Here is a 27105-nt window from a genome sequence, read left to right on the forward strand (position 1 = left end):
AATGTAAAATAAATGATACCAAAAGAAATATTAAACTGTAGCGTCTGCCTGGCAGCAGCAGTCAGGAGTCGGAGAGATTTTACAGCACCAGTCAGAGAAACCTTATCCTGTTTTCCTGCAGCATGTAAGGAGCAATGTGTGTGCAAGATGAGAGCAGCTGCAACATGCACGATAAGATCTGTAATCAATATGGCTTTCCGTGGGGTCACTTCAAAAGCATAACGTTTGCAGTTTGTATAGTATCGCATTCAAATACAAGTTGAGAAATCAGGAAAGATCACATTTAAAAAAAAGAAAAACAAAAAATAAGAAATGCAGTTCAAAGGGACAGTCGGAGCTTGCATATTCTTTCAGGGTGCAACTAAACACAGGACGGAAACATGTTCTGCGTGCAGAGGAAAACATCATCCGTTCACAAAGCTGCGTTTGCCCTTCAACTTATTTATTGATGTACTGAACATGGAAAAACTCCAAAGTATCCAAACACAAAGTAAAGAACACGTACATCCCCTTAAATACTCAACAAAAAGTTTCTATTCCAGAAAAAAATGCTGTGAACCAAATAAGACTATACAACTCCAAATAAATAATCATTATTATAGAAAGAATTGAGATAAGGTGGGGTGGGGGGGAAACGAGAGTCCGGCATGACTCCGCAGATGTGTCCCCACAGCAGCAGGTATCACAACTCGTTTACAGAAACACAAAGAGGAATAGAAAAGCAGCTGCAGATAATCAGAATAATGCATAGCACACTGCTCAGTTAGGGGGGCACGTGGTGTTCAGACTCCCCCAGTGAATAAAGCAATATACACCATTTAAAGACAGGTTATATGCATATATATGAGTATGAAAAAAAGTGGTTTATAATCATTCTTTACCACATAAATATATATCTATAATGTTTATATATAAAAAACAAAAACAAGTCTATAGTCTTTAATTTTTTTTTACCATCTACAGACCAAACAACAGATTTGAAATCAGGAGTCCAACTGAGAGGAAGTTAATATCCCAAATTAAAATACCTCACATACTCCATAAAAGAAAAGAAAAAAAGATATTTATAATATCACACTTTCCAATGAAGTCCAAACTAAAATAATACTGATAAACATAAAAAGGACTTATTTACAAATTATTCCTCCACTATCTCCAGACCGGCTGCTGCCTTCACTGGCTTCATGTAAAAACCCCTCTTAGTGGTGATGTTTTTAGAGGAAGAAGCTGCATCTGAAGGGATCCGTTAGGAAGAACTGATTTTACCTTTAAGATACCTCCACGTTATAATTTAGCATGCACTTTTTCCTCAGTATTTTTGTCCAAATGGATTCAGAGGGGCCAGTCGTGTAAGATTTTACAAACCAGCACAGTTATTGATCCTATAATCTAAAGATAATACAAAGATCTCAAAAGTGGTTTTTTTTACATCATAAATCTCCCCAGAAATTTCAACCTCTGCAAACTTTCCTGTAAAGTTCAAAAGCTCACAATATGAAGATATTTCTCAAAGTCAAAATATTTTGTTCCAGGTCCAGTAAAAAGTGTCTCCAAATTGTTCTTGTTATAAAAATAGATGCATTTCAAACCCACATCAAAGAGGTTCTTAGCTCTTTGGCAAGGTACTGCTTTAAGAAGTTTTTTTTTGTCTTTTTATCTGTTAATTTTACAACATTATGCAGCCAACCAATAACAACTCATATTACAATGAACAGAATACTTACAAAAATAGTTCAACAGAAGAACTGCTAAACACTGAAGGCAAAACGTACCTGAAGGCAACTCAGGACACAAATACAAAATAAATCACAACGCAGAACTTTACAAGACTTAATGTGCAACAAAAACACAAACCCGTCGTCCTCCTGCGAGTCTCAGCTCACACCTCAGGTTTTTTTTTAAATACTAAGATTCAAAGCGTAGCGAAAAAAAAAAATTAAAGTAAATCACATTGTTGGACGATACATTTTCCTTCGTAACACTGATTCACAAAGCTGTGTTTACTAATGTAGGAAGTTACTCTTCCTGTGTCCACGGAAACACACAAGGGTTTAGGCTTTGTGTGATTTGTTGGTTTTGAACGAGACTTGCAGCACTCGGTCCCCGAGGCGGTATCCGTTCAGGCTGGCGATGGCTACGGCGGCCTCGTCGTAGTTAGTCATGGTGACAAAACCAAATCCTTTGCACTTGTTTGTGTTGAAGTCACGGATCACCTTCACGTTGGTGACCGCTCCGAACGGGCCGAACATCTGCCACAGGATGCTCTCGTCTGCGTCTGGCGCCAGGTTGTAAACAAAGATGCACCACCCGGTTCCAGCGTGGCCAGGGAGGTTGATGCCCGCCAGGCTGCTGACGCCGTCGATAGCCATCGGGGAGAACCGGCTGTGAGTCAGAAAGACACACAGAGACACAAACTCTGAAGAGGGAGAGGGCACCGCTGCTAAACGGACAGCTCTAAAAGCTCACTTTCATATCTGCAGAAAAGGTGATATGCATTTGTTTGAGCCTTTAGAAGTTAAGGTACATAGAAAAAAATAACAACAAACAATAACTTCTTTAGAAGTTAAGGTACATAGAAAAAAATAACAACAAACAATAACTTCTATCCTCCGCAAAAAAAGTGCATTTTCACTTCTTAGTGAATTCCCCCTTAGTATTAACACATTTCTTCTCATAAATCATGGGACGTGCAAGTGATTCTTTTATAAGTAAATCAGACTCTGCAGAAGACGCTAAGCTTACAGCACTGACTGCGGTAACAGCTAAGAGCATCTGTCATATCTGTACGTGTTACATAATAAGGTAATGTGCATTTTGAGAAAGGATTTTCTGATATAGCCTCATTGCGAAAAAAGTTTCAGTGAAAGTAATCAAAATAAATGAATTAGGCACCAATATCCTAATAACTTTTAAAAAACTAGACAAATAACACTTTACAAAACTTTACTACCATGTGCCACATAAGTGAATCAGTGCAGTGATCTCATATTACACAGACAGCAGAACACACTGCTGCAACAGAGGCATTTACTCAGAACCAGACTCAGGAAGAATGTGGCATGTGCCAGTCGTTGTGCCAACAGTGGGATGAAAAGCTTTTGGGGAATGTGGTTTCTGCAGTCAGGAGAAAGTGAGTGCATGGAGCCTATAAATTATTGCAGCAGGTGTCGGAGGAGATTAACTGCTCCAGTCGGCCTCTGCGGGAACATGCAGCCTGACAGGTGTGCTGCAGCAGCGAGGACGCGCGCGCGCGCGCGCACACACACACACACACACACACACACACACACACACACACACACACACACACACACACACACACACACACACACACACACACACACACACACACACACACACACACACACACACACACACACACACACACACACACACACACACACACACACACACACACACACACACACACACACACACACACACACACACACACACACACACACACACACACACACACACACACACACACACACACACACACACACACACACACACACACACACACACACACACACACACACACACACACGAGAAATCACCGAGCATTGTCGCGCTTTGAGCTCTCAGCGGATTGGACTTCAATCACACTTGCTCTCACTGAGTGAGCTGAGACAAACTGGCATCCTGGAGAATCCTGCAGACATCTGATGCAACAAAGTTTAAAACAGGACGGCGCTGTCCATATTAGATCAATGCCTTCAGCCGAGCTAGAAATACAAGAGTGCAATTTTGTGCAATAGCAAGAAAGACACAGTGAAAGTCTGTCTGTTGTTGTGTCGACACAGAGCACACTTTAATTCTGACATGTTGCGACATCGTGTCTGGATTTAAACACCTTCACTGCTCTCTCCTCAGACAGCGACGTAAAATCGTTCTCTAAACTCTTCTTAAAACTCACAACTTGGTTCAATGACCTCTGATCAGATCAACAGGATCAGTATGTTTGCAGGTGAGCTTTACAAGTAGCATTCACCTGTATGCAGCTTGTCCGTTCCTGTGGACATATGTAGGCCTCCGCCTGAGTACATTTAGCAGGCACTTTTGAATTTATTAACATTTAATTGTTTCCTGCACTTAACTTAATTCTTCCACCTACAACCTCTCCGTAATCAGGCATTTGTCATTATGGAGATGTTCACTCGACAAGACTTCACAACTGCAATCCAATAAGGGTTATTGCACAAATTAAAACCTCAACAGCAGTATTTCCTGCAGGAAACTGCTCCCAACCACATGGTGGTTTAGCTCGAGTGAGGGGGCTTAAACCTGGAAAGGAACATTGCTATATATATATTTTATTTACATTGATTTATTTACACTTTATTAACCACAAGTAAAGCGTAAACAGCAGCACAGGTAGGAGGAATCGATTACCGTATGTATTGGGGTGTTCCTTTAAGAAGGCCCGATCCTGCTCAGTTCAATGACATTGTGACTTCCTCTTCTAACATGCACTCATGTTCCTCTGTATAATATTTAATATTAACATTGTAAAGACAAACAGCCACACACACGTCATGTGTTCATGTGTGTACACGCTGCAGTGTTTGCTTTGATCATATTGAATCAGAGCTACCTGCTGCCGTGCTGCTTGCTGCACACACACAGAGAGAGTTATCCCCTCACACTGTCTCTGAACCTCCCTAAGGATCAATTAAAGAAAATCTATTTACCTCTTCACTCCGTACGCCATATTCAGCAGATTGTCCAACCTGGGGAAAACACACACATTCCTTTATATATTAGGAAAGATTGTCTTTGATTATTACAGGATGACAGATGAGTAAAAGGTTTGATATAAGGAATTCATATCTCCATTAACCTTTTTACTGAACATTCATACCAGCTAAAAAATGCTGCTACCCATTTCATTATTTTTTTAAATAAAGCTGCACTCTACTTCTGCTGCTGTTATGCTGTAAATGTCCCAGCAGCAGGACAAATAATCTGACTAATACATTCAAATATACAATTTTCACCACCGATTCCCGAAACACATTTTGAGATAAATGCATTGTTGGAAGGGGAGACAGATTTCTTATCATGATTATTTTGTAAATACTCAGCAGAACATGTCACATAACATGATGACTGATCAACCACACCCTGAGTTTTTCACAAAAATCCAGGATTATTTCAGAATGAACGTTGCAACATCTGACTGATTTCAAACGGGCTGGTCACATTTACGGTCACTAACTTTTCCACCCTTTCAGACCATCTACTGCTCAGCTCGCTTTCATATTCGTCAAAAATATACAGCAGGAGAAATGCAGCGACGACTTGTATGTTATTGTCCTTACCTGAAGCGCTGTGCCTGCTGGGCCAGGGGTCCGGGGTACCTGCGGTTGGGGGACTGGTACAGCTGGCTCAGCAGCGCCTGGCTCGTCTTCTGGCTTGGGTTGTTGGCGAACTTCACCGTGATGGGCTCTGCAGCCCCGGGGGGCTTCTGACAGTTCAGACCCTTGATGGCCTCCTCGGCCTCTACACGCCGATCAAAACGGATAAAGCCCACCCCCCTGGACACACCTGAGGAGAAAAACATCCACACAACTTCATTCCCATCAGCCATGAAGACAGGCTGAAGGGGACATTTACAAAAACATTTCTTTCACCCTGATCTGGAGTGTTGCCCCAAACGTTCTGAAAACATGTGAAATGCTGCACAAGGTGACAGAGTTGTATAGTTAGCTTTAACAGCTAAAACACATTACTACAATTATTGTTGCTGTATCAGAAGTGTTGCTGAATGTGAGGAACAGGGCTACATGATGTGCTGAAACTCTTAATCCTGAACAACATTAGCGATGTTGTCTGTTGTAATTCCTGGATTTCTTAAAAAAAAGGCTATTTTCCAATGTATTTAATTATGAACTCCTACTCTCCAATAATAGGAATCCGACTGCATCGACTAATTGTGACTGTTTTAACCATAATCCAAAAGGCCTATCCCTAAATGCTGTGTCAAGTTGACATTACTTCTTACACATAGTATTTAGTTAACTTCGTTAGCTCTTTGGAGTTTATACACCTTTAGTTACGTTACAAGTTAATTGCCACATGTTTCCTGGGTCTTATTTACCTCTTGCAGCCCTGCAAGACTGTTCTCTCAGTCAACCAGCCTTAGCCAAGACACAGAGGACCATCTCTCCAGACTGCGCCTAGCTGCACATTTAGCTGTTTAACAATCTGCTCGTAGTTTAAATTGCATTGCTCTTATGGAGTACATTCATATGATGTTTGTGCAGAGTTTCAGAGTTTTCTCTTACCGACTGATCACAGATTGTTGCATTAACAGAATCCTCCATAATGGGAGAAAAGAGAAGCAATCCCATCATGTCTGAGGGAGGGACATGGCCCCCAGGGAGGATGATGTGTTTATTAGTGTTTCAGTTCTGAATTCATTTCATTAGGCTCACCTCAGGGAGTGCAGGGGAAGAGGAATGATTAGGTCCTGCTGCTTTACACACACATTTATGAACACCTCGTGTGGAAAATTGCACTTTTGGGGCACTCACAACCCCAAGGCCAGGCTGTGACAGGGTGTGTGGGGGAGAGAAGAGAGGGGATTGGGGGTTCTCACCGGTCACCTGGTCCACCAGGATGCGTGAGGTAATGATGCGTCCATACTGAGAGAACAGCTGCTCCAGCTCCTTCTGAGTCATCGTCTTCGGCAGCCCACTGACGTACAGGTTAGCGTCTCTGATTGAGGCTGAGCTTGGGCGTGCGTACGACACCTGCAGAGAAGAATAATGCACGTTACAGAGCGCACATTAAACACATGCATCAAAATCTCCGTTTCATGTGCTGAGACTCAAGAGCAGACGCTGTGACCCATTTCTAACCGACAGCCTGCAAACACTGGCTGCTAATTATTCTATCGTGTGTGTGTGTGTGTGTGTGTGTGTGTGTGTGTGTGTGTGTGTGTGTGTATACAGTGGGGAGAACAAGTATTTGATACACTGCCGATTTTGCAGGTTTTCCCACTTACAAAGCATGTAGAGGTCTGTAATTGTTATCATAGGTACTCTTCAACTGTGAGTGACGGAATCTAAAACAAAAATCCAGAAAATCACATTGTATGATTTTTAAGTAATTAATTTGCATTTTATTGCATGACATAAATATTTGATCACCGACCAACCAGTAAGAATTCCGGCTCTCACAGACCTGTTAGTTTTTCTTTAAGAAGCCCCCTGTATTAAAGAGACCTGTCCACACACTCAATCAAACAGACTCCAACCTCTCCACAATGGCCAAGACCAGAGAACTGTGTAAGGACATCAGGGATAAAATTGTAGACCTGCAGAAGGCTGGGATGGGCTACAGGACAATAGGCAAGCAGCTTGGTGAGAAGGCAACAACTGTTGGTGCAATTATTAGAAAATGGAAGAAGTTCAAGATGACGGTCAATCTCCCTCGGTCTGGGGCTCCATGCAAGATCTCACTTTGTGGGGCATCAATGATCATGAGGAAGGTGAGGGATCAGCCTAAAACTACACGGCAGGACCTGGTCAATGACCTGAAGAGAGCTGGGACCACAGTCTCAAAGAAAACCATTAGTAACACACTACGCCGTCATGGATTAAAATCCTGCAGCGCACGCAAGGTCCCCCTGCTCAAGCCAGCGCATGTCCTGGCCCGTCTGAAGTTTGCCAATGACTCTGATGATCCAGAGGAGGAATGGGAGAAGGTCATGTGGTCTGATGAGACAAAATAGAGATTTTTGCTGTAAACTCCACTCGCCGTGTTTGGAGGACGAAGAAGGATGAGTACAACCCCAAGAACACCATCCTAACCGTGAAGCATGGAGGTGGAAACTTTTCTGCAAAGGGGACAGGACGACTGCACCGTATTGAGGGGAGGATGGATGGGGCCATGTATTGCGAGATCTTGGCCAACAACCTCCTTCCCTCAGTAAGAGCATTGAAGATGGCTCGTGGCTGGGTCTTCCAGCATGACAAGAACCAAAACACACCGCCAGGGCAACTAAGGAGTGGCTCCGTAAGAAGCATCTCAAGGTCCTGGAGTGGCCTAGCCAGTCTCCAGACCTGAACCCAATAGAAAATCTTTGGAGGGAGCTGAAAGTCCGTATTGCCCAGTGACAGCCCCGAAACCTGAAGGATCTGGAAAAGATCTGTATGGAGGAGTGGGCCAAAATCCCTGCTGCAGTGTGTGCAAACCTGGTCAAGAACTACAGGAAACGTCTGCTCTCTGTAATTGCAAACAAAGGTTTCTGTACCAAATATTAAGTTCTGTTTTTCTGATGTATCAAATACTTATGTCATGCAGTAAAATACAAATTAATTACTTAAAAATCATACAATGTGTTTTTCTGGATTTTTGTTTTAGATTCCGTCCCTCGCAGTTGAAGAGTACCTATGATAAAAATTACAGACCTCTACATGCTTTGTAAGTGGGAAAACCTGCAAAATCGGCAGTGTATCAAATACTTGTTCTCCCCACTGTGTGTGTATATATGCAACCATTGTTTTTAAAATACACTATCATCTTTATATACCCCACTGGTGATTTTAAAAACAACGGTTGCAACAAGTGTCTAAATGAGACATCTTAACATTGGTGGCGCCAAGTCCTGTGGCCGTGCCTCCGTTCATTAATAGCCTAACGTTAGCTTTTTACTCCAAAAACAAAAAAACACCACTTCACTGCAGCTCTGTATTGATAGGTCATGTAAATGGACAGTGAGGAATTAGTGTCTCCATGTGAATCTGACAGAGATGGATGCAGTATCAGCGCGGTGCAGACAGCTCTAATTTAGAAATAAATTCATCATCTCTACAGACAACAGAACGACAAGGCGGCTTATTAAAAATCATCAAGCTCTGAAGGCAGGAGATGTGTGCAGAGCTGCAGAAATATGCAGCATAAATCAACATCTGTCAATAAAGCCAGAGCCATCCTCCAGATCAATACATCATCACACTCTGATGAATCAGACTGCCACCAAATGTATACAACAGATACACTGCTTAGAATGCATGTTTATACACCTTACTAAATCAAATAACCCCCTGCAGTATTTATTAAAATTAACTTTGGGATTTTAGCCTCTTCAGACCATTTACACGCACAAGCACCTATAGAACACATTACAGGAAAGGGAACACCACAGAAAGCTGAACTGGGCTCCTTTAATCATTTTAAAAGGACTAACCTTTTGTGATCTCAGATCAATTTAATTCTGACAGTGGAGGCACTCAGCCTCACCTTTATCTGATGCTAATATTTGCTAACGCTTCTCCTCCTCAACTCTGACAGTGCAGGAGGAGAATTAAGGATGAGTGAAATGTTTCCATGCTCGGCTTTCAGAGTGATGAAGAGATGAGCAGCGGAAGATGTGTTCGGTATGGTTCATAACACGCCTCATCTTTAGCTGCCAGTACCATATTCAAGGGTCAGATTCAGGAATAATCAGGCGTGCAGCTCACAGATCTGCTGCTATTCAAACATGAACTCTCCATTACAGACATTGCCGTGGCTGTGTGGAGAAGGGATATGACTAACTCCTGGTAAAAGATATCACATGGTATGAATCCTGCAGCTCTGTATGAAGCAGACGATTCTCCACACCGCCTGATGAATGCTAATGGCAGCCACCTCCCTGCACAGCACATGCTACCATAGAAACAGTTCTGCTCTACTTGAGGTGAGGCAGCGCAGAGTGTGCCCAGATTAACAATAGGTACCCCCCCACACATTCCTCCAGCCTCATTATGCTTGACTCCTAACAGAGTGAGCGGCATGTCTTGGATTGTGCAGAACAGATTTCAGAGAGGAATAAATAAGTTATGCACTACATCTCACCTTGATGGTTTTGGTCTGGAGTCTCAAACCGTTTAAGGTGTTGATGGCTTTCTCTGCGTCCTTCGGGTCCACGTAGTTCACAAACCCGTAGCCAAGGCTCTGCCCTGCAACACAAAGTAACACAGGAAGCGTCACTGACGAACAAAAGTACCCCACAAAAATAATAAGAATAAAATATATATATAGAACAAATGAATATGAACACAACTGTCTTTATCGAATCATGGTGCAGTGCATCAATCCTCCACCTGAAGGAACAACAGCCATCAAGGTGTATTTTTTGAAGATTTTCTATTGGACGGACTACAATGTTCAGGCCCAGAGTTAGACATGCTAGTCAGGTTTCAGAAAAACATACCAGCATCCAACGAAAGGAACACAGCTGCAGGAAAGAGTCCTAAAACCCTGACATGAGTAAGCATTTTTATCACTTCCTCGTCACGCTCAACTTTAGCTGCCTTTAGCTTAGCTGTGGTGACATGACGTCATGTGACCTTTCTGTAGTGCCTTTATAGCCTAATATCAGCTTCTTACTTCAAAACTCATGAAGTGGTGTTAATATGGAGATAATCCTGCAGAACAAAACCTGGAAGTAAATTAAACGTTTTTTTTGCCACAGAGTATTTTCTGCAATAATCCAAAGGAAAATTCCCATTGAAGCAGGAAGATGTTGCCTTCAGGGTCCAACACAGAAATCCCTGCAGCTCTGTATTGATAACCCTACAGGCATCATGTAAATCAGTGGATTTTAATAATTTGGCAGCATGTGACAAGACAGCAGGTCCTCTAAACAACTCTTTCTCAAACATGTCTTAAATAAATAATGACAGGCAATTGCTCTGCTTCTCACAGTGTGTTCCCCTCCCTCTGCAGATTATCTCTAAATGTACAATAGATTGACACCCACTCTCTATGTGCAAAGAGACAATTCAATTTCCTCCGCCCACTCTCTGGGTCTCTCTGCAATTCCAGCGCGGTCAAGTTCAGCGGCTTGAGCTGCTTCAGCATATTAATGCAGCGCAGAGGAAACTTGTGATAAACTTAATAGCTTAATACGAGAGGAAATCTGGGTCAGATTCACATCAAGGCATTTCCAGAGACCAGATCAGGGAGCAAACATGTCAATCACTTACATAAATCCCAAACATTTGTACTAGTTTCTCTTTTTACCAAAAAGAGAAAAGGGAAAAATGTGCATCTTGTCAAAGGTGATGGGTTCAAATTTCCAAAGATGTTACATTTAATATGATGTAAAACAGAGAAAGCAGCAGATCAGGGAGAAAATTAATAGAGTTCTTCCTATGGTTATTACCGTGACCGTTAGTCCAGAATACTTCCATTAGGAGAAACATGCTGCCGCTTCAGAAACATTGCAAATATAAAAACACAATGCGCCAGAACACATGCAAATGAAGAAACGTCTCTACCAACTTGAACTCTGCAAGAAGCTTTAAAGAAAAAGGAACCCAGAGGAAACTAAGAAGTGAAGCCCACTGCTGGGACCGGAGCGCTTGTGTATTTCAAGGATTATAAATTTAGCCAACCTTCACTGTTTGAAACTTACCTTAAATGTAAGTTTTTAAATTGGCTTAGTTGAACAATGTGATCACATGATTACTTCTGATATTATTGCAAAGCTACTGTAAGCTAGCTGGCAAACGTCGCTAACCTAGTCATTTCAAATCAACTGACCAAACACACTTCTCTATGCAGTGCTTTTAGCAAACGCTGGAGGAGGAAGACAACAGAGATGCTGCACCGTGCATCTCTCTGTGATTACTCACCATCTGATGCAGTGCACAGATGTAGGCTGAGTTAAATCCACGGCATTGAAAGCAGAGACAGAGCAAGCGTCTGCAGGGAGAGTGTTTCATGTGAAGTCAGAGCAGCCAGCCTCAGGAAGACCTTGCAGCCTCTGAATTACATTAACAGAGTCTTTTTTACCCAACTCAGTTTTTCACGCCCCAATTCTGCTGGTGACTGCGATCATCTACCCATTATTTAACCATGTCAATACCTTTCAGATGGAAGCTCTTTAAATGTCTGCATTAAGATCCATTAGTTTAATGCACAGGAATCTTCTACAGTCAGGGAGCAGCATTTCTATTTCTTTATTAAAACAGACTTTGTATTACTCCTGATCAGATCAGCTGGTGCTGAGAGCCACAAACACACCATCTACATTCAGACATTCTGTTATCCACTCAGAAGCTAAAAAAACAACTTGTTTCTCTCTGTAAAAAAGGTGCAATCTAGAAACAGGTTATAACAAACTTCCCAGCACTGTAAAACAGGAAGAACATGTAGCAGACATGAAACAGTTTTATTAAACTCAGTGGTGATTTGCAGGTTTTCCGGACAGAGCTAAAGTCTGACACACAAGATAGCATGGGAACATCCATAATGCATGTGTAAAACTGCTTCCAAGCTGTGATTACTGTTGATTCACGATTAAAGGGTTACAAGTCACCTAAAAGACCAAACCTGTTATTCTCAGGAATACTGTCTTCTAAGAAAAAATGAAAAACTAGAATAATTTGTGCATTTGAACTGAGTGCATCCCATCATACATGTATAATCATTTTAAACCATCACCACCTGCCAATTCAGCCCATCTTACACACCAGCAATTGCAATTGTGTAGGAGCATAGCCACATAAACTCCATGTAAGGCCACACACTTTTATCCTCGTCTGAATTCAGTAAGTCCATAATGAGACCCACAAACAGGCACACTGCCGTCTGCCATTTCTTTGCAGTTTCCTGTCCTGCTTCTTTTAAAGTGATTTACTAAAAATGCACCTTTAATATAAATGCTTCTCAGAAAGTGCACTGGTTAGGGAAGCAAGCAGAAAAACAAGACAATGAACTGTTGGCCATGCGGCCTCTGTTCGATGAGAAGACCCTTACATTCTTAATGCTGATGTTTCGGGGTTAGGGTTCAGTTCCGTCTGTAGGGACTTGACTTGGGAATTGAAGGGTTGCTGGTTGAAGATTCCATCAGACACAATACAAATCAGACCAAAAATACAGAGTGTGGACTGGTAGTTTGAGAGGTGCCAGTTCACTGCCAAGGTGTCCTTAAAGGGAGAATGTTTATCAAGCCCTCCAACAGTGAGACTGCACTAGTCCTGACTCAATCCTCACCCTGCACTACCTGACCGGACTCAGCTCTGTTTGTGTCTGATATGGAGCAGGCAGTTTGGTGCAAACATTACGTGGTAAACTGCAAAATAAAGAAGACATTTAATTTCATCATCCAGATGCGACTGAAAGGTTGCTACGTTTTTATTTTATTTGTTTACTTAGGATCAAATACCCAGGTGTAGTTGATTATTTAGATTTATTTTTAAAGCCAAGGTCAACTTTATTTTTAGTTTCTCTGTGGGATATAGAAAGGGGTCGGTATATCTCTATACACATGTACAGACTTGTTTATTTAATTGTAGTTTTACTCTCCAACAAACCTTCCCACCTTCCACCAGAAGAAAGGGATGCGCGCAGCTCGGCGTGTGACCAGTGTCTGTTTGGAATTGGGCTACCATCTACCTGCTCACTGACTAGCTGCACTCCCCCCATCAAATAACCCTAAAATGATGTTCTACTCTTCCAATATGCAAATTAAATTCCAGCAGTCAAGAACCAATGAAATACCCTCCGAGTAGTAACCACTTCAATTTTCCTGGCCTAGAGCCTCCTTTTTTTCATTTTGCTTAGGGCACTAGCATAATCCCACATATTAAGGCATGTATTTAGCATTCAATAACAGTCGTTATGATGCTGCAATGTAAAGGAAGTGTATAATATTCTCCATAAAGAGATGCAAAGTGATGGTGTAAGAAAAAAGGTCCATATTGCAAAATATCAAATGCTGCATCAATGCAACATCTAAAACTCCCACTGAGATGATTAATTGAGGAAATGTCCTTTTGACTGATTAATCAAAGCTCTACCTTCAATTTGCATGCCACATATTTTATAAAAACATTCAAACATGGTGAAAACGATGCAGCCAACACATTCATAGCCCACAGGATCTGAGAACACGTGTGTGTTACCTGTGATTTTGTCTCGAACTAGCTTGCAGGACTCGATTTCTCCAATGCTGCCAAACAGGCTCTTGAGTTCCTCCTGCGTCATGTTCTGAGGAAGGTAGTTCACGATAAGATTTGTTTTACTATCCTCCATGCTGCCCGACTCCACCGGGGAGGAGCAGTTGTTGGAGATGGTGCTCGGCCCGTTGCTCGTGTTGTTGCACGTCGGCCCGTTGGAAAGCTGTGTCTCCATGGCAGCAATAACCTGCTGCAGAGACAGGAAGTAAGAACATTTCCATTAGGAGAAACCCACTGCAGCTTCAGAAACCTTGGAAATATTAAAACACAATATAAATATTTAGGGCCGTTGCAGCTTGTTTGCACTTGTTGGCCGCCTGTGTTAACATCCATTTGGTGTAGCATAACAAGCTGTTCAATTTTCAAAAGTAGTCAGGTAGGCTCTTCAATATCTAAATGTGTGTTTGTAGCATGAATACCCTCAGGATATGTTCCATGCTTTGACATTATGTGGTGCCACCACAGCTGAATTCTTAAACATTAACATGTTAGCATAGGCTTAAAATAATGAACCAGCAACTACTGAATGCACGAAGACCCTTTGTTAACAGAGCAGACAATCACACCACACTGTGCATATCTTAAGAAGCAATAAAGCCCTCACTTCTAGACACAAACACCCAGAAATTAGAATCATTCACCAACCCCCGAAGTGCTTTGAAAATGAATGAATTCAGATTTTTGGTGTAGAATGATAAAAGAGAATGCAACAGACCCCAGTCCAAGGCTCCGGCGCCCACGAACCACTTCTCAGAAGAGAAGCCACATCGCACAGTCTCACTGCCATGATAGTTGGGAGAGGCCTTCTGCAGACATGGACACAGAGAGGACTTCTTGTTAGAGCAGTCAGAGAGACATCGCAGAGCAGACAGTGGTTCAATCAGCGGGCGGAGAGGGGAATGGATCATAACTGGAAGGACAAATCAATCTGCTTATATTTCTCTCATCAAGAAGACGATAATGTTTGGGATTAATAATTAACACTGCACAACTTTCCAATAAGTCTATGAAACACTCATACTTAAGCAATAAACTAGGGACAAATAATCTGAGATGAGTCAAAGTGCGTCGAACAGAAGTTTAACTGGGAATTCAAATTAAACTTCAGTCACCACAAAGATGAAACTAACATATTATTGCACTACGACTAAGGCGATAAAAGCTACTGCTGCACCATGTTAAAACTACCAGTCAAATATGAGGACATTCGAGATACAGCTGCAGGGATATATTGCATTTCTGATCATAAGATAAGCTAACACAAATCATTGAATCTCTTCTTCTGGCGTTTTGAAATAATTCATAAAGATTCATTTAATATGCACCAAATGTGCAGCCTTAAGCACATAAGCATGAAGACCCTGTTAGAGAGCAAATAACTCTTTGATTATGGGTTGCAATCTCAATAGCAAAAAGAAATAGAAACCTGATGTATTGTGCAGCTGTACTGTGTAAAATCTTCAAATTGGGAACATATAAGACTGAGTTGACTCTGCTGCACATTCACATGATGTCTGTTCTTCATCTAAATTAAGAATCATAGAGCCACACAGGTTGCAGCAGTAAAATCTGAGCATTTAGTTTCCTTTTTATGAATTAGTTTCACCTTGTTTGACGCATCTCTTGGAAATGTCAACCTTCCATAACTTAGATGAATTTTCTCCATGAAAATAGAAACGCATTTGTACGGTGAACAGGAATGAAGATGATCCATAAATCTCCAGAGAGAATCTCAAAAATGTATCTAACAGAGTTTTTATATTCATATATAGACATTTATCTGCTGCAGTCAGGAGGGAGTGTGTGTATTCAATAGAGTCTTTCGACTCATCCATGAGAGGATTTATTCAACAGATCTTTAAAAAGGATTTCTCTATAATATCAATAACCGAAAAGGTAAAAGTGACTTCCTGCATAGTAAAAAAGGATCAATCGGGCTAACATGCAGCAGTTTGGGCATATATTTGTGTGTTTTTCATGAAATCTATATCCTTCCTCATCATCAGCTTCCTGCCTCTCATGACTCATGTGAATCTCTGTCATCATGTCCCCAAACCAAGGTCAAAGCAGACTACATAACGGGCCCTGATGACCCAATAACACAGAAATTTCTCTTCACTAGAACAAACAATAACCTCAGATGAGTAGCTCATCGTCCACATGACCAGCATGCACTGCAGCGAGGATCACAGAGACTCTGAACCAGGACAGTTAGCAGGACATGCAGAGAGATATAATAAACAACTTTCATTAAAAAGACAGCGGCAGAATAAAGAGCCAACTGAATCAATCCATAGAGGTAAAAATAGATCGACCTGTATCAACATTATAGACATATACACAACACTGGATATTTCCCTACCTCAAACAAACGTAATCACCACTCTGAAACCTGTGTGGTATTCTTAACTATTCTGCTCATTTTAATGTTGATAGTATTTAGTTTTGTGACAAATGTGGACATCTCAAAGTGGTTTCACACTTCCAAGATGTAATAACAATGCAGCTTATTGTGTTCACTGCTTTAGATCAGCATAAATCAGTTGACAAAATCCTGAATCATAACAAAACTGGAGTTTTGCTGCACCCAAAGACTGAAACAAGGATATTTGTCAATGCAACAGGATGTTTTCTGTTTATGCTCCATTCAGCACAAATAGACAACAAAGCTGCATATCATCCTCTGAATGTCAGCTGATAATGGTAATTAAAGGTAAGAGACTCAGGCGAGGTGCAGCTCAGCTCTGCCTCCTGCTGCTCTTTCCATCTGCCTTCTCCAAATATAAACCCAGTCAGAGCCTGAAAATATGCTTATACAGTGCAACGTTTCTGCAGGACAGACATTTTTAAAAACAATATTCAGCCACAAAAATCCTCACAAGAACATACTGTGTTAGAGAATCTGTCTGCCTTCAATCTCCATGTGTTTAACCTTTTTATTCACAAACACTGGCTGCTGTCCCGCCGGAGTAGGAGCCACGAGGCAGGAACATTTTCTCAGATAAACACTTGGAAGAGAGCGCTTGGCAGGACGCCTCTCCCAAAAAAAAATATAAAAGCAGCAGCCGAGGCTTTCAGCGTGCAGCCAGCGCAGCATCCAGATCCCCCTGAGGCCTCAAACGCACCACAGAAACACCAGCTCCTCTTACTGCTTCCAGCATGCAAAGTGTAAACATACTCTGTTACAAGTAAAATCCTGAATGATACATTTTACTAGTGTACTAAAATTACTCATTATTTAATGTGTACAAGTGACCTGTTCCTTCATTTTAAAAGGATTTATTTAGGGGTGAAAGGTAATATAAATACTCCTCAGCACTGATATGTTCTTTGAATGATACTGCATCTATTCCCGGACAACAATTATCATTTTTGAAATAATTCATTATTTAGATCTCTTTCCTGCATTGAGTCGGATCCCGGTGATCCACATTCAAATTAAACATTTTCTCTGACTTTCCGCTCAACTCAGATTCTATGCATATGGTGTCTGTTTTCCTACAATTAGATATTCAAGTAAATCTAAGTCTAGTTAGAAACATTATATGATAGACACACTTGCTAAAATAGCTATTAATTATTATATTTTTATGAAATAAACTCTGCTCTACAATGAGCACACACTGCTTTATATCATTTCAGTTATATTGCTTTCTATTTGATTGTACAGGGTATTTGACAAGGCCTTCAGCTTCCTCTCCCTTAGGCAACTGTCAATTAAAAAAAAAAAAAAATGTGTATAAAACCTTCTGTTTGATCAGTAGATGATGAAGAGGAAATGTGATGAACTTGTTTAACCCGAGTGAGATCAGCGAGCACTCAGGGAGAGGAGGAAGAGGAGGCTCTGCTGCAGCTCCGGAGAGGATTACACTGAGCAAGTGTGCGTGACAGATAGGAGAACGAGAACACCCACACGCACGCACGCACGCGTCCTTGAAAAGTAAAATGCATGCAAGAAGGTTCAACATGTCCTCGCTGCAAACAGATGTGATGCTCCAATAGGAAGAAAATGCTATTAAAAATGGAGATATGTATTTATACATGTGCACCTGGAAAGATTTTCATGTAGTTGTCTTTTGGAACATTTAAGCATGGAAACCTGTCCGAGTGGAGCACTAAATACAACAATGAACTTGTAAATGAGCAGAGTAGGGCCACTGGAACAACATGCAACACCTCAAAACTAGCTTTGCTTTTTACCTTCCCTGCATGCAAAGTAGCATTACCGATTGACATTTAAAGAAGAGCATAGATGTCTCCACACAGAGGTTTTTCTTCAAATGCTATGCTGACTTACACTATAGAAAATAAATACAGTAAAAAGGGATGGAACCCTCAATATAACTGGCAGTCTGCCTGCAAACTAAAGTGCATTATAACCCAACAACACTTGGGGAAAAAGGAATAATTAGAATAAACCAGATAGCACAGTCAGTGTGGAAAAACATCCAGCTGCAACACATGTGCATCTATATGAAATAAATATAATCTGTATGGACCTTATGGAGAAAAAAAAATCAACTTGAGCCGGTATCTTCCTGCTCTCTTATCAAACTTTTTAGAATCAAAATCAGGTTTATTACCAAGTTTGTTTTTACACAAATGGGGAAATTTCCTTTGGTTTAAATGGTGCATACGAATATGTTTTGATGATGATGATTTTAAATGATTAAAATTAGAAAAGCTCAGTATAGGATCAAATGACCTGCCTGTTCTTGCATCCGTTTAACATGCAAACACTGTAAGACAGAATGACTTTGAGGAAGTATTTCTGACCATTTTTGAGTTCTTAAATAAATAGAAAAAACTAACATAGAATTGCATAAAGAGTGTAATGTACTGTGACACGCAGTAAACAATTTCCACACTAGCGCATAGGTGCACAGGATATAGTGGGGGATATATATATATATTAGTGTTGCACGGTGCACCGCTACTAGAAAGGTATCGCGATACCCTGCCGTTAAAACAACACCATTCCCCCATTTCATTAGTACCGGTACTTTTAGAACGACATTGTTTTAATAAGCGCCGTATTTCCTGTGTGTGTTCAGCGCTCTGCTTCCACTCCCTGCAGCCGTGACTGCAGTGCCTCCCCTCTCTCATGCACGCTCTAGCTGTCATATCATGTGACAAAACGAGAGCATGGCTGCAAGTCTGAGTGCTATTGCCGATGCACCTCGGATTGTTGACAAAAAAGATGAAAGAAACAAAATCTGGAAGTACTTTAGCTACATCTCTGTTGACGGAGAACACGCAGCTCTACATGATCACCACCGCAGCTCCGCCCCTTGTGACGGGACCCGTGCAGAGCAAAACACGTACTTCAAGTTAAAGACCTAACACATTTAACTATCTTATCTACATGTGGAACTAGCTAAACTAGATATAAATATGTTTATTCTTCACTGTCGGGTCTCTCATTACTGGATCATTGAGCTGCATGAGACCGATGCGACTGGCTGTCAGGAGAGGGAGCGAGGGGAAAAGAGAGCACTTTTATTTCTCCTGTGTTATCATCCAAAGTTAATGTACACTTTTGAATAACGTAGTTCATCTACTATAAGTAGTTTGTTTGACTGATTTTTCCCCCTCCAGGTTTAAAATAAAGCACAATAAAGACATTCAGGACGGTTTCCCCTTTTTTAAGAAAAGTACCGGAAAAGTATCGAAATCGCAATTCTTGACTTGGTATCGGTATCGAAACGAAAATGTTGGTATCGTGACAACACTAATATATATATAAAAAAGGCCAAATGTGCTGCCTACGCGTTACCATCACAATGCTAAAAACAGTCAGTGCACTACTGTTATACAACTTTATTGATATCAGAACTTACACTAATTATCCTTTTCTAAACAACACTTGAAATTACAATATTGGAATTTTTCGATATTCAAATAAACAAGATACAACAGTCAGTGTGAAATAAAATTCACACATGTCCATCTATAGCAAATATATATTATCTGCCTGGAACTAAGGTAAAAATATCAACATCCTCCTGCTCTCCGCCCTTTATTTTTATACAATAGCCTATATGTAAAAAAAAAGGTCCAACAAGAGTAAACATCACAATCAATCAATTTACTGAAAAACTAAAACTGGCCCGCTGTCATCTAGAAACATCTGAGGCCTGCAGAAAGATTCAATTGCAAAAAGAAACTGAAGAGTTGTCTTCTCGTTAAAAGTCCATTATCTCATCACATTGCAATACATAAGACATAATGCGGGAAACACAATATGGCACTTTCAGTTACTTACAACATCATGAATCTGTATTTTCAAGCTCAAGAAACCAATTCGATCAACCGCGTGTGGATTAATTCTCAGCTAAAGAAATGTTCTGCTAATTTAGCCTGACTTTCTCCATTCGTTAAGTCCATCTTAGTGAGAAATAAATAACAAGGGAATAACAGATATAATCATTGCATGGGATAACAAATATCTTCACTAAAACTGCAGAAGGAGGCAATTAAGTATTATTTAAGAATAGTTTTCTGCAGAAAAGCTGTAACTTAAACACAGAAAGTCAGTTTATTAATAAATGACCTGTCTGGTTTTGCATCTGTTTAATATGCAAACACTGGGAGTTAAGAATGACTGAGGAATAAATGACAAATGTTTGTGGCAATTTAAGAATTTTACTAATAAATAATAACTAAGAAATATATTAACATGAGGGCATGTCCTGTCTACAGGACAAACATTTGTGCACGAGCCGCCACATATTATGAAAACACATGAATTAGTTTGAGTTGTTTTATCCAAAAATGACTCAAACAAAGAGATGTCTCCCGAGATGGATGTCATTTTGAGGTTAAATAATAATTGGTAAACTTTTTATTTTTCTAACCATTTTAAAGACGAAACAACTCCTCAAAAAAATAAAGAGCTGATCTCAAGTCTCCGGAGGAGCTGCTGCAGACGCACAGAAGACAACGCCTCAAACTATAAGCACAGAAATATAGAAACATGAGGGCTTGTTGCCATTTTATTAAAGTAAAAGCCAACTATTTAGATAAAATATTCATTAGTTTGAGTAATTTTATGAGAGAAAAGTTTGAAGGTTTTGAGATACTACAGGATGTATGTTGAGTTTAGGGAATAACTGATGGACATTTTTCACAATTTTCAGACATTCTATGGACTAAGAACTTGGTTAAATATTCAGCATATTGATAAACCTTGACAATCTTCTATCATACTTCAACTCACTTCTCACGTAGCCTTAAATCAATACAAAAGGAAAATGTAACCATGTTAACTCGGTAGCAAGAGAGAGCTCAAATGCACAAAATATACTAGTAGATAACTTAAATACCAGAAATCTACTCTAATATAGTGAAATGTGCATGCACCCCCCCTGCAGGATGCACACAGGTAGATAATATGCTTCGCCTTACTACAGTGTAAATATATAGACATGCTCCTGACCCTCAGACTGCAGATGACTCAGTGCCAGTGGCCTCAGACATCAGCTGCTCTGTATTCAGAGCCACCCTCTGCACACCGTCAGAAGCAGGAAAAGGTGCAACACAGAGACAAAGATCACGCCTGTGTTTATATTCAGCACATTACTGTACAACACTCTGCAACGCCTGCAGCTCAAACTCTACTGGAGGACCAACTCTGATCTGTCAGGAGGAAACGTGCCAAAAAACATCCTCTGAACATGTGGACAGCATCACCTGCATGATTTAATTTAGTGTCGGCATCCTCATCACACTGTGTGCGTGCATCACCTCGCACAACAAACCATCTCCAGTAAGGAAAATAAATCAAACGCAGCGTGCCACAACCTATTTTCTGCTCAGTAAAAAGCAACGCCTTTTCCATGACTAATCTCTCACAGTTTATTGCTACTGAGTGACATCCAACCATCACAATTAGTCAGTTACTGAAAAGCCAAACAGGCCTAACTGTAGAAACTCCCGAGGCCTGCAGATTCAAGATTTAGTTGCCAAACAAAATGACTTTGTCGACATCAGGTAAAAACCTCTAGTTTTTCACATTGCAAGATATGATATATAATGCCGGCAACATAATACGGTAATGTCAGTTATATACAATGTCATGCAATCATTTTTTTTGTTTGTTATGTACAATACAGCTATAATATATACACAACAAGGCTAAATATCCTGCTAATGAAGTCTTTCTTGACCTCAGACTCATAGGTCGATATAAGTGTTAAATAATAACAGGAGATATGATTATTTCATGGATTAAAAAAAACAAAGAATGAAAAGCATAATGAGAAATTACTAATATATGACATACACCTGTCCATCTCTGGACCCTGAATGCATCACCACATGAAACTTTATCTTCACTACAACTGCAGAGAGGCTGACAATTTAGTTTTAATTCAGGAAATATCTGCGTTGCAAATGATTGTACACAGCAAAAGTATAAAGTTATATTATTAAATATAGAAATAGAACTACAATGCTCAATGCATACATATTTGTATTTCACTAAAACGGTCTGACAAAAAGTGGTTTGAAGAGGTTTGAAATTGGAGTATTGTTAATGGCAAAGCTCTTATTTTAAATCTTTAAATCAATGTGTAACATTTATATATCTGGTGTAAGTGATATAGACATTTATTGATTAAAAAAAACATTTATGTTGTTCTAATTGTAGTCTAAAATCTATTTATTCGTTTTATTTAATGTGAAGCCCGTTGAGCTGCATGTTACAGCCGCAAAGCTGCAGGTAAACGCAGCTCTGATTGATTAATGAGGCACACCTGTGCACTGCAGCACAAATGCACGGACTACCAGGCCGCATGCTAACTCTGAAACACCTTCGAAATCCTCCACAGCACGGGAAACCCAAACACCGATCATTAATATTTTCAAGTACATTTTTGTTAAATGTTAAGTGCATGCTGGTCCTGAAGAGAGCAGCAGGCGGCGGTGTGTTACACACTGCGGCTTAAACACACACCGCTACAGGTTAGCTAGCACGCACTCATGCAATATTTAATTAAGCTAGCTCTACGCAAATAAGTGTCGCAAAAGCTCCAGAGCCACGTTCCTTCCTGCTGCACGGCGCTGTGTGAGACTAGCCGCCGCCACCGATAAATGCATTCCCTCTGCCTACATTTGATGCACGGCTGATATATTTGATACATTTCACATTGAAAATTGATTACAGTAACCCTAGGGGTCTCTTACCTGCTCGGCGTTGTGAGTATTTAGGGAGATACAGTGTGCACTCAAACTTTTGGTTGCAATGTTGGCGCAGCGGAAAAGGGGCGGACGCGGGAACACGGCCAACCTATGTAAACTAATCTGAGCGTGCAGCCCGGAAATACATCATAAAGCACTGATTAACTACAGGTGCACTGTGAGATTTACAGGTAGGCCTACAGAAAAATGATTCTACCTTTGTCGTTATAAATATAAAAAGCTAAAACAACGAATGCTGATAAGTAGCATTAGCATTTAAAATACATAGCTACTGTCTTATCTCTTTCAGGATAGGAACTGTAGGCTTGTTACACCTTACAATTACACCAGAAATCCTATTTCAACATGCAGAAATGAACTCCAAGTGCAACACTTTAACCTATAAATCATAAGCCTTATTGTGCATTTAAACCATTCCAATCGCCTTAGTTTAAATCACGTGTTTTAAATGAATATTCTCAATAAAATCCAGGTTGAATATCGTTAGGATGGTTTGTTTTCTGCAGCCATATTTCTCCAAATAGTCCTGATATTCCCAACGTGCCGTGAGTTTAACTCCGGGTGCGGACTCCGTGCCTCGGCCTATGGACACAGATACACTCCGGAGCATGTCTGACACCTTTGAGATGAGGAGGAGAGGAGACGAGGAGATGTGGAGAGAAGCACATGTGCAGCATCTCTCCGTCAGAGCACCATGAAGCATCAACAGCGTCACTCAGTGTCGCATGCACACAGCATCCATCACAGCGCTGCAGGGTAATGAGTGTAAAAGAGATCTTACCGTTTCTACAAATGAAAGTTACGGACGTCCTGAGGAAACAATCTCTTAGTGAACCCTGGCCAATAGTCACAATGACGGCTCCGCTCTTTAACTCGGAAACATAAAAGCCAACACAAACAGGATAAAATGAGGAAATGAAATATTTATTAAATCAAAACACAGAAACAATGAGCTCCTCTCAGCAGAAGCATGAAACAAAAGGAAAAGGAAACAGAAGAAATAAAAGGAATCAAATCATTAAAAAAGCCGGCAGTGCCTGTCTCTCTTCACAGGGGTACCACACACGCGCGCGACATTACTGAGTGGAGGCGCAGCGCGAGGAGCAGCTCTTTAAAGGAAGTAGTCCTGACCTGCGATATACAAGCCACCTCACTCAGTCTGTGACCTTCCGCCGAAGCATCCAACATGCACATACACACACAGCGCGGAGGCATACCACACACTCATTCGCTATACGAGCTGTGCGAGGGGATTGGCTGCAGCAATCTCGGCAGACATCCGCGTGCCATTCGTCCTCCGCACCGTCACTCACTGCACTGTTAGACATCAGACATCCATATAACATCCATCCTGCTCCTTCTACCCTATAGGCTACTATGCATCCATCCTATATCAACCGTACATCCAACTTGAATATATTCAGCTCATGTTCATGTTGCTATTTGAATTTGTTCGTCTACTGTGACATGTAACAATGCCAAAGGAGTCCAAGGTAGGCATTTCAGGCAGGGGGGAGAGAGTGGGAGAGAAACTCCTGGAGGGAACACAGGGATTTTAGCCTTTGCAGACCATTTACATGCACAAAAACCTTTAGAACACTACAGGGAAGAGAAAACCACTAAAAGCCAAATAAGGCCTCTTTAAAAATACACCCTTACTATCATCCTAAATATTATACATCCATTCTTAGAAGGGTTTCAGAATGTGCACCTTGCATAATAACAACAAATGATACTCGTTTTTTCATTAATATGTTTTATTCCACATGTTCATTCTGTCACCATCATCGTGGAAACAATAAACTGACCTGATGCATTTGTGTTAGGGATGGGTGAGTATTACAATAAAACTATAAAGGTACGGGTCTCTCTGTGTCCCGATTCAGCACCACGGACAGCTCTCAGTGTCACACACAGTATCACACACACACACACACACACACACACACACACACACACACACACACACACACACACACACACACACACACACACACACACACACACACACACACACACACACACACACACACACACACACACACACACACACACACACACAAACGACAATCTTACTAATAGCTATTGCTGCAAACGGACACAATAAACAGGAAGCATGACCTTCTTAGGATGCATATCAATCTATATGTGATGTTTTCTGATATAACCTGGTGTTAGCATTGTTAAGTAGCAGCATTAAGAATGTGCACTATGCATCATTTCCTGTTATTGTAATGCAGAAACCATAGACTTTGAATATGAGAATGCAATCCAGCAGGACATGAAGCATGATTAGAAACAGAAGCATGATTAGAAACAGAGCCATATCTGGTATGTTTAAAGTTTGTGTTATGAACTTTTGGGAAGTTATTATCCTCGCTAAAAATATCAATTAGCGGATTAGCATTTAGATAGCATGTAGGAAGTGTTAAAGCGAGCAGCACATGGACCTGTTGGCCTTGTTTTAATGGTGATTTGTTAAAGCTTGTAGGGGGTAGATTATATTTTAAAGATCATACAGAGAAGGTCATCAGGAGGAATCAGTAACTCTGCAGAAATGTGCAGGCAGTTAATCATCAAGAGTCACCTGAACAAAAGGACTGATCGGCTCTGTCCCTCAAATCCCCTTCACATTTAAGTCCTACACTCTGTGAACACCGCATATAAAATATCATGCAACTGTGAGTGAGTTTCTTAGCATAACAATCAAGGCATCAAACATCAGAGAACCCCCTCACCAGACTCCCAGAGCGCTGGACTTCATGTCAGACCCTCATGGGCTGCACACATGAAAACACAAGAAAAATATGAAAAACAAATAGCATCCTGATTCAAGCAAAAACACAGGCAGGATGAGAGCAGCAGCCTCTGAGTATTAACATTCAAAATGTGTTAGTTAATAAATACTTTGTCGGGTTTAACATCAAAAATAACTTGTCTTCATCGTGTGCAAATGGCAAATGCTAACATTGCTTACACATTAACATAATGCTAACATGTAAACACATTGCTATACCTCTCTGGATAATCAATATTAAAGCAGCAGGTTAACTTTCTGATAATCCTACCTGCACAATGTTTTCATTGCCTCATTTCCTGTTTTATTTTGAAGTCCTCACCTCCTCTGGTTCCAGATTTCTTTACTTCCTGTCCTGTGTGTTTCCATGGTGTGATTCTTCTCACCCGTCCCTCTCTGTTGGGAAACGAAGCCTCTGTTGGTACAGTAATAATATGCAAGATGAAGAACTGTTCCAGGTTAAGCATGTCGTCCTTATGTCCTTAAGTGATATTAACGTTAGCTTAGCATGCTAACTTAGTGGTTATTTCTTTGTTATGAGTCATACAACAAATGCATTCCTTACAGATGTTTGATTGTTTTCCGTGCATTAGATTAAATCAGAATTGTTTGATTTTGTACTCAGTGGTATGTTCCTTCTGTCCACTTCTGACACACAGCCCTCTTATGAGAGATTTCCCAATAGAGGCCATGATGTCATTAAATGTAGACTGTCAAATATGAGTTTCTGCCAGGAAGGCCCCACTGACGCTGTGATACGTAATGCAGGCTAACCAAAACCATGACAGTAGGCTACAGCTTAATCTAGGAACATGGGAGAAATGGCCTTTATTCAACAAAAACTGAAGCTTACAGCTGAACTAATTAAATATTTGTTTGTTGTATTGTGATTTGATCTTTAAGGCAACAGGGACTTTTCTGTCCACATATTTAACTCCATTTAATCAGTATTGACAAACTCCCATCTTTTAAATAGTGTTGCTTAGTCTTTAAACTAATGCAACTTGAGAATTGTGCAATCTTTGTTTTATTTCTGACTATTGATATCTAAAAAAGGAGGCTTCTGTATAACCTCTGATATATTTTCCAATTACTTACGTACGTTGTAACTGATTTCTTTGGATCAAATACTCAAGGTGAAGTTTT

The 27105-nt window shown here is 40.6% G+C and overlaps 1 protein-coding gene across 6 annotated transcripts; it reads right to left on the bottom strand.

The window, feature by feature from the left end:
* Positions 1-425: 425 nt before the first annotated feature.
* elavl2 (ELAV like neuron-specific RNA binding protein 2) lies at positions 426-27105 on the bottom strand. Of its 6 annotated transcripts, none has more exons than XM_063900192.1 (9): positions 27062-27105; positions 26282-26355; positions 14677-14767; positions 13908-14148; positions 9850-9953; positions 6605-6758; positions 5325-5550; positions 4695-4733; positions 426-2382 (listed from the first exon to the last, which is right to left on the bottom strand). In XM_063900192.1, exons 2-9 carry the CDS (start codon positions 26326-26328, stop codon positions 2052-2054), a joined length of 1233 nt encoding a protein of 410 aa, XP_063756262.1. In that variant the 5' UTR covers positions 26329-26355; positions 27062-27105; the 3' UTR covers positions 426-2051. The 6 variants fall into 6 exon arrangements, with proteins under 6 accessions (XP_063756262.1, XP_063756261.1, XP_063756265.1 ...); XM_063900191.1 differs by having other exon boundaries at positions 13908-14151; XM_063900195.1 differs by lacking the exons at positions 26282-26355; positions 27062-27105 and adding an exon at positions 23944-24232.

Source organism: Eleginops maclovinus, chromosome 14 (assembly GCF_036324505.1).
Source record: "Eleginops maclovinus isolate JMC-PN-2008 ecotype Puerto Natales chromosome 14, JC_Emac_rtc_rv5, whole genome shotgun sequence".
Lineage (NCBI taxonomy): Eukaryota > Metazoa > Chordata > Actinopteri > Perciformes > Eleginopidae > Eleginops > Eleginops maclovinus.

What these genes read in the sequence shown, in the direction of transcription:
- elavl2 (XM_063900191.1), bottom strand. Translation starts at nt 26,328, where the DNA reads ATGGAAACACACAGGACAGGAAGTAAAGAAATCTGGAACCAGAGGAG. An exon ending in CGCCGGAGCCTTGGACTGGG is followed by an intron (nt 14,152 to 14,676) that starts GTCTGTTGCATT and finishes CTGTCTCTGCAG; the next exon opens with CAGGTTATTGCTGCCATGGA. An exon ending in AGTTCGAGACAAAATCACAG is followed by an intron (nt 9,954 to 13,907) that starts GTAACACACACG and finishes TTTGTGTTGCAG; the next exon opens with GGCAGAGCCTTGGCTACGGG.